The sequence below is a fragment of the Haliotis asinina genome, chromosome 11, assembly GCF_037392515.1.
Source record: "Haliotis asinina isolate JCU_RB_2024 chromosome 11, JCU_Hal_asi_v2, whole genome shotgun sequence".
NCBI classification, from domain to species: domain Eukaryota; kingdom Metazoa; phylum Mollusca; class Gastropoda; order Lepetellida; family Haliotidae; genus Haliotis; species Haliotis asinina.
In genome coordinates, this window is record NC_090290.1 from 26514645 (window position 1) to 26523573 (window position 8929).

General features: G+C 40.6%; 1 protein-coding gene across 1 annotated transcript; it reads right to left on the reverse strand.

The window, feature by feature from the left end:
* Positions 1-1888: 1888 nt before the first annotated feature.
* On the reverse strand, positions 1889-5188 carry LOC137256618 (uncharacterized). Its single transcript, XM_067794500.1, has 5 exons — positions 5108-5188; positions 3796-3906; positions 3215-3370; positions 2900-2995; positions 1889-2571 (listed from the first exon to the last, which is right to left on the reverse strand). Exons 1-5 carry the CDS (start codon positions 5186-5188, stop codon positions 2452-2454), a joined length of 564 nt encoding a protein of 187 aa, XP_067650601.1. The 3' UTR covers positions 1889-2451.
* Positions 5189-8929: the final 3741 nt, after the last annotated feature.

Consider the following 8929-nt stretch of genomic DNA (forward strand, 5'->3'; position numbering starts at 1 on the left):
GTGATACAATAATGGACTAAGAAAGGCGATAGCCACATGATCTGTTGAGATAATAACAACAGCTGTTTAGATCCAGAGATCTGGAGTAAACTCAAACTCGAGCTGCGTATGATATAGCGTTGATGTTGTCTCCACCTTTGGTAGTTGATGAACAAGGGTGACTTTTGAGAATTCAACCAAAGTACCGATTTGCTGTCAGATTCTCCTGAACTGCCACCACTTTCACCTCCATGTAAGTTCTGTGTAGGATGTGGCTCCCGCTTCCTCCACCCAATTTGTCAGACGCAGCTGATGCAAAACGTTCACCGCACCGTCGGTAAAGGACGCCATGCATCTTGGCGTGGAGAAGGTATGATTCTTCACTACACCATGGTTACCGCCAGTGTAGAGCTGCAGCACCATACAGGTGCACTGTCGGGCTTACTCCTCCCGTCATTGTGTCATACGATAATCTCAAGCCAGACACGTATCTTACATCACGCTAGCACAATCACCTCAAAGACCTAAATGAAACACCCGGATGTGGTGGCCTTATTCAGATTTGGGCTGCCATTTCTCGGGCGACTTTGGTTTGAACTGAGGCGGTATGAGACACGATCGTGTGTACATTGCAATGGCATGCAGACTGGGACTCTCCGTTTCAGATGGCGGGGACAGACAGATGACACATGTTTGCTTTTTTATAGTTATTGCCACTGCACATCAGTTAAAAATGGTTAACGTCTGTTCACAAGGTCATTTATCGAACATGCGACTAGAATGTTTCTACAAACATATTACATTTGTACTGAATATGAATATAAACATGTTTATGAGTATGAATATAAATAAACACCATCAAGTTTGAAGAGTGTACCTGGTGTGAGTAATCCTAGAGCGAAAGGTATCGAGCACAAATCAGGATATCAGGTTGGCAACAATACGTATCATTCAACATGTCGTCATAACCCTGCGCAGACGACACCATTCGTGTCACTAGGACCTGCTACACCTATCTGCAGGGACTGGCCTCGCATTTCCCCTGGTACTTGACATACATGGTGATAACATGGAAACACCTGTTCGTACCACCGACTCATTCCGCAGATTCTTTACCTTGTAATACAGGTGTGATCGCAACATCCCTTGAGAGATATGTTGTGTTTGTTACATGAGTGAGTTAACCTTTAAGGTCAGCACACATGAGGTATGTAAATAATAAAAAGAAACGATTAATAATGAAGGCTTAAGTTGTATTTACGGGTGTCGCGGATAGCTACCTCACTCTACTTCCGCCGAATACACACCATGAACTCAGTAGCCATTTTTTGCCATTTCTAATGTTGGTACAGTCTGAATGTGTCCGGTGTACGTTAGCTACATCGTAGCCTTGCCACAAATACAATTTAACTAATATCTAACTGACGATATCCCATATTGTGAATATACTGTATATATGTTATCCTTGTGAACTGTTTGCATTGCAATATCCCACTATGAGTTTGTGTACCAATGTAAAAAGGAACATTCAGAGGCGCATACTCGTAACATCGGTTTGACTGCAGACACTTGCCAATGTAAAATAAGTTGGCTCTGTTCTTAACTGGTTGTGTTCTAAAACATATGAATCTGTTACAGTAACTATATTCTAAAACATGTTCATATTGTATTTTTTACATATCCCATACCATCTTGAGATTGTATACCAATATACCTACATGGGTTGTTAGTCCAGGTCTGAAGAAGTCATTATGTCGCATTGGCCATTCATACACATGAATACGTGTGCGAAAGGTGATAAATTTGGAATCCCAAGCGATGAAAGAATGAAGTGTTCAAGCATTGGCGGTGGTCATTTTGTCCACCACAAGGGATAAACATTTCAGTGATCAAATAGTCAAGGATTATATTTGATAATGTCAGATTTTTAATAATTGCTTTGTTAAAAGAAATTGACTTGTTTGAAAATCACATAGTTATATATCATAAGTGATGGTGTGAAATCTAGGTATGGTCCACGCATGAAGCAAAATTAATGTAAGTCCCGATTGTTCTCAGCCTGGTGATCTACCTTCAGTTGTTGGCGATATACAGTCTGTAATACATGTATATTGTATCGTCTGTGTTGCAGATTTACAATGCTATATGTCTGATATTATTGGTGTTTTTACTGCTCTTCGTTCTTCATATTCTGGATTCGTCCTGAATGATTGACTTGTTTCAATTCCTAAATGGTTGAAACAAGTGAACTTTTAACTCACTCACTCACTTCCGTTTTTTGTGGATCGTACCAGATTACCAGATGACACCCATATACCCCCCAGGTACTTTCCCTGGTCTTCAGCTGCCGGAGATCCATGGATGTGAAATAAACGATCCAGACTGGACCATATCATTGTTTACAAGCTGAGCGAGACAGCAGGGGTATCCGATACCTGTGTTGTAGAAGACAGCACTGGGCAGGAGCAGGGGTTAGGCAGATGAGTCCTGACCTACGTTATGACCGGCCATATTGGTGTGCCAGAAGCGATCCACTTCCTCCTGACAGCGCAGTAAGCCTTTCCTCTTCAAGTCGTCTCCAAGGAGCACGGTCTACGAGTAAGAAGCATGTTATACAGGCTTGCATTAATAAATCAGTGTAATGAGCAATGAGCAAAATTCTTCAACAGGCAAACCAGATTACGTACGAGATATAAAACAATGTCAAATGGCTTATTGTAACAGTCGGCATCAGTAAAATCCATTAAAAATACAAAAGTGTAATGAGCTGAAGAACCTGGCTAATGCAACAATTTCGACGATATTTTAGGTGTATATTCTGTCTTTTAATTTGAATGAAATAGAACATCATTACTACAGAACCATGCATTCCTCACAAAATGTAACCAACAAAAGTACATTTTCACGATGTGTTACTGACCTTGCCAAATTTTGTTTTTGGATATTTCTTGAAATGGCAAGGGTTGTTTATTGGAGGGAGAGGTTGTATTTTCCTGGCTCTCCGTTCACGTCGTCGCTGAAACAACGTCACCAACATATACACAGAGACACGAAACCCCTCGGTAACGCAGCTCAAAATGGCTGCAGGCATCCCGAGCTGTCGCTGGATGCTGTCGTACAAGGCTATACATACTAGCGTACAAGGCTATACATACTAGCGTACAAGGCCATACATACTAGCGTACAAGGCTATACATACTAGCGTAAAAGGCTATACATACTAGGGAAGTTGTACCTGTTGCTCCTGTGCCAGGATCCGGGTCTCTGTCTCCTCTGTGCGGCGTTTCATCTCAGCCCTCTGTCGGGTCACCTTGTCGTTGAGTCGCTGGATATAGCTGTCATATCTAGCTAGCTGTTCACTAGCAATCGCCTCAAGTTTCAGGGCCCACATCTGCTGGGTTACGTAATATCTTAGCTTATTGGGATGTGCCCGATACATTGTCGGTTGTACGTGTCATATTGAACACTGCAGTGATAACAACATGAAAGAATGTTTACATTAAAACTATTTTGAAAGAATTGTTTAAACTTACAACTACAGACTCTACCCCCAGTCTCTACGATCACACTCTTTTTCTCCAATACCGCAATGAGATACACTCGAGCTCAGCCTTATGGAATAAGCTGCTTGCATCCCTCAACAAAGGGACCGAAACTTCCGTAAAAAATATTCTAAAGAATTATATCTTACAAAAGATATTTCTCTATCAATTACCTTGTCTAAGCCGCATACAGGGCATACTATTATGTGAATAGACGCGCTATGGAAATGCATATACATGTATTATTATCATTATTACCCCACTGCTCTCTTACCTCCGTTTTCCCCTTCTTCTGCACGATCTTTTCCAGTCTGTCCAGATCGTCCCTGGTCTGTCTTATTCCCTTACTTCGTTCCTCCTCCTTGATTCGACGTGACCAGTGCACCTACATACATAAATGCCAAGCCGATTCTCACCATTTGATACTGCAGCCATCCCTATATATCTGTTCCACATAGAACAGAGACGTTTAGGGATCAGTTGCAATGCGGTATATCTGTACACACGGCAATGCGTTTGTTATATACAAGAACCTTTAAGATTACCTCTGATAGAGATTCCCGATACAATCCACATCAAAGCTAAAGACTGATTGTTGGACGTGTACATTATCCTAAGTTATTGATTTTTGGTGCACTTAACCATGGCTCCCATATTCTATACAATCTCCTCAGTAAGCCTGCAGATGCCACGCGAAAATATTAAAAGAAGTGTCAGTAAAATATGTGAAACACACCTCTTTACCTGGACGTTAGACTAATGCAGGTCATGAATTGAGGGTTTATCCACTGTATGGTGTATGGAAGAGCAGACAATGTTATTTTTTGTACACTAGCCAATGGTATCTGTCATCTTAAACCGGAAATATAAGACGCCCCGCCCCTTCCCCCCAAAAGAAAGAAACCATCATCAGACAAACAACAACACAAGATAATAACAAATATAAATAACAACATGAAATCTACAATTTACAATTAAACAAACCAAAAGAAGAACCCCCCCAAAAAAAACAAAACAAAAAAAACAAAAACAAAACAAAACAAAACAAAAACAAAAAAACAAAACAAAAAAAACAACAACAAAAAAACCCAGACATATCCAACCAAAAATCCCACTAAAACACCAAAACTAAGTTTGAAAGCCATAAGGAGTCAGGATCAGAAAGATTATGGCCCGTAATTGTAAGTGACAAGGTCCATTCGAAGTGTCTGTGTATGGAACTGAGACTGTGAAACCCTCACATCAAACATCACTTGAAGTGTCCTTGTATCCCACAGGGACTGTGAAAGTCTTCCATGTCTTTTCACTTGAGGCGTTTATGTATGCCACTGAGACTGTGCAAATCTTCTGTGTGATTTCACCCGAGGGGTTTCTGTATGCCACCGAGACTGTGCAAGTCTTCTGTGTGATGTCACCCGAGGTGTTTCTGTATTTCTGTCTGCTCCTGAGACTAGCACGGTGCAAGCCCCGTGTATGATTTCACCGGAGGTGTCTGCTACTGAGACTGTGCAAGTCGTCTGTGTGATTTCACCTGAGGTGTCTGTGTGCTGAAGATTTAGAAATCATTACTGTTGATATGTTCTCACCTGTTTAGCGAGGCGTGGGGTGTCGTACTGCATCAGTATGCTGGGGAACGAGGAGGTCTTCTTGTAGTAGTTTTGATACATTCTGCCCCTGCAGACGTCGTCTCCTGTGGTGATAGCAATCACACAGTCGAGTCAAGACTACCAAAGCCAATGTGCCCAAAATACATTCGAAATCTAAAACACGATGGAACTTTGTGAACCATTGAGACGCGAACAGTCTGACGTGAAAGTATAAGATACACCACATTTCAGTACCAACCTTGTTGGTGGCTTGTGTCCATTGTTGTCACATGGATTAATGTATTTCGCCATACCGACTGAAAGATGTTCATATATATGATAACACCGCCAACAGGAGTTTCTACATGCAGAATGTCATCATATGTGCATTGTATACAATGTATCACTAACGTACAATCTACGGTGTAGACGGGGGCAACATGCAATGCTGATGCCACCATATCATGGGTATAAGACTTATTCAGCGCTCCAGACATACTGGGGTCACCACAGACAGGCCAAGAATTAGACGTTCACGCGTCACAACGCCAGACAACGACAGATACCTCCGTCATAAAAGAGGGAGGATAACGTTTCTCTTGGCGTTTAGTGTATCAGTATTTATGCGTAGACAGAGTTTCAACCGGTCTGTTAAATGAACCAACATTGCCAAATTTATGTACTGAAGTGCATGTTTAACAAGAGTTCGTGAATAACATAAAACACTCGTTGAGAAGCCATAGGAACTATACTGCCTCCATTTACATAACGACATCCAGGTAGCATCCTGTTAGTACTCAGTACACAACGTAATTTCATACGTCACAAAACTGAAAACAACATGTTTATATTGTTACGTACCTTATTATATTTGGAGATAATGCCACTTATCTAAAAGTCAGAAAGCACAACTCTCAGAATATCTCCTTCTCCAGATTTCATATGTTTTTCATAACAACTGTCCGTTCGAAGCCATCTAACACTAGGACTGGTCTTTTGTTCTGCATTTTGACCGGCTTATAAAGCCTCGGCAGATCCACAAATGCTGTGGTTGTATGTGTCTTATAGTTTGTTCCACATATACATCCAGGGTGTATCAGTACAATGTTTTGTAGCTGTTTGTATGCTGTGTGGACTATGCAGGAGCAATTGTAAGCAGTCAGTCAAGCAGTGGGGCCTTCACCATGTTCACCGTCATGTTCTGGCACACTGGCACACCTGTGACGCCATCCTTCATGTTACCCGTTAGATCACGTCTAGATCTCCAAAGGGAGGTCATCAAGCCAATGAACAACACTTGTACAATAAAGACTATAGAGTACTTGACATCATTAACCGTGATTATTGGATTAAGTGACCCTCAGCAGGGATAATAACCCAAGTAGAAACATTGAGTCTGAATGTGAGAATTACACACTGAACTGAGGCAAGCCGCTGTTTGAAGGGTCAATTGCACAACTTAATTTTCACATCGACGTTATAACTTCATAGCAGCGATGACAGGATGGCGCTTGGTCTTAGTATATACGACCCCTGTAACTTACAAGAGTCTTACAGTCCCGTTCACCCTTTCGAAACACCGCGTGATGAATTTATTTCTGTTAAAATCTTTTCATCTAAGGTCAAGGTCATTCGTACTACCCGTGTAGTGTTTCACGTGACGTTAAACGCCACACTTTGTTGCAAGATACAGTACAACTGCTTCGGTCTGTAATGTGTTTCTGGTGTGTTAAACATTACACTTTGTTGCAAGATACAGTACAACTGCTTCGGTCTGTAATGTGTTACTGGTGTGTTAAACATTACACTTTGTTGCAAGATACAGTACAACTGCTTCGGTCTGTAATGTGTTACTGGTGAGTTAAACATTACACTTTGTTGCAAGATACAGTACAACTGGTTCAGTGTGTAATGTGTTACTGATGTGTTAAACATTACACTTTGTTGCAAGATACAGTACAACTGGTTCAGTGTGTAATGTGTCACTGGTGTTTTAAAACTTACACTTTGTTGTGAGGCATACAACAAGAGGTTCGCTGTGTAATGTGTTACTGATGTGTTAAACGTTATACAGTACAGCTTGTTTAGTGCTTTATTCACTGCAGTCTGTTAAGCGTGTTATCCACTATAGCTTTATAGTGTGCTATATGGTACAGCGTGTTTAGTGTGCTACTCAATGTATCATGTTTAGTGTCTTATGCACTATAGCTTGTTCAGTGCCTTATTCGCTATAGGCTGTTTAGTGTGTTATAACTATAGCTTGTTTAGTGTATTATACACTGTAGCTTGTTTAGTGTACAGTACATCTTGTTTACTGTGCTATATGCTGTACGTTGTTTATACATTACAGTTTGCTTAGTGTGTTACTCACTATAGCTTGCTTAACGTGTTTATAGCTTTATAGCTTGTTTGTGTGTTATACACTATAGCGTTTTAGGATGTTATGCACTATTGCTTGTTTGGTGTTCAAACGAAAAGGAAAATGAAATAAAGTAAAATTAAGAGTGCGAATCTTCATAAGTTTACCTTTCCATTTGAACATTTTAAACAGAGTTTTATTCAACTTAGGCTAAAAGTTGTTTTACAAACGATAATAGTTTCAAATTGTTATTTTTGTTTGTATTTCAAGGGGTAAACGCAGAAGTTGTAACAAATGCATTTGCGGTACGGGATGATTTTAACGTAGATCAACCCTACTTGCACTCAGTTTTTCATTTACTGTGCACACCCCTATATAATGCAAACTAATAATAACGATTTGAAACTGTGATCGGTTGTTAAACAAATTTCGTCCTAAGCTGAATAAGATTTTCAGGTTTAAATGTTTATTTTTCAAGGTAAAATATGACGATTTGTAATGTTAATTTACACTTCATTTGATTTACTTCTTTGTTTGAAGTAAAATTCATCGGTACGTGTTTCTCTGCAAACAGACTATAGTTCAGTGACTCGTTCAGTAGGTATGGTCGGTGTGTTTCATAATGTATTATACCTTGTTTAGTGTGTTATGCACTATAATGTGTTCAGTGTGGTGTACGCTACAGCTTGTTTAGTGCCTCGTACACTTAAGCTTGTTAGGCGTGAAGTACTCAATAACTTGTTTATTGTGTTGTATAGTACTGCTCTAGTATGTTATGCACTACAGCTTTGTTGTGGAATGCAGTACAGCTGTTAAGTGAGCCATGCACTACAGTCACACAAAACTCTTCGATTTATGAAAATTAACAAATCTGTCCATGGCGTGTGTGAATTAGTATATGTGTATGTGCGCGCATTCGTGTGTGGGTTAATGTCTGTTCCATAAACTGTGCCGCAGTTTGTCATGGATTCCAATCGCTGTCTATACCGAGGCACTGTCCACTACACCGCAGAGTCTGTTCAATTAGTAAAGATTAGACCCCAAAGTGTTTTTTTTTGTTGATGCACTTAACCCCTTTTTGCCATTGGTATAACTTTGTTTTCACAATCACTGGCGATAAATAAAACGATCGCTTGTGGGTCTGGAAAGGGAGTATTTCAACGTACACACAGAACTGCCCATATGTCACATGCACGGTACAGACGGGGACGGCAGTGTGACATTAACAACGTATGTAGTGTTTTGGTGCCTTTTCCTAGTCTACACGCGCAACAAGACCATACATTGTGACCTTGGCGAGTGTGAAAGCAAGACAATGCGATTAGGCAACACTCAACAAGGCAACATTTGAACGCTTGCTTCTTCTTGTGCTTGTGGTGCGATAATGCAACAATGATCCTTGCAGGTTTCATAGCTGAGTGAATCACAATCTACATCAACTACGAGTGGCGCCACCGGCAAGG

Coding starts and splice junctions, on each gene's coding strand:
- LOC137256618 (XM_067794500.1), bottom strand. CDS start 5,188: ATGTATCAAAACTACTACAAGAAGACCTCCTCGTTCCCCAGCATACTG. Junction 3,907..5,107: donor CCCCACGCCTCGCTAAACAG/GTGAGAACATAT, acceptor TTATGTATGTAG/GTGCACTGGTCACGTCGAAT. Junction 2,572..2,899: donor CAAAAACAAAATTTGGCAAG/GTCAGTAACACA, acceptor TCTTACTCGTAG/ACCGTGCTCCTTGGAGACGA.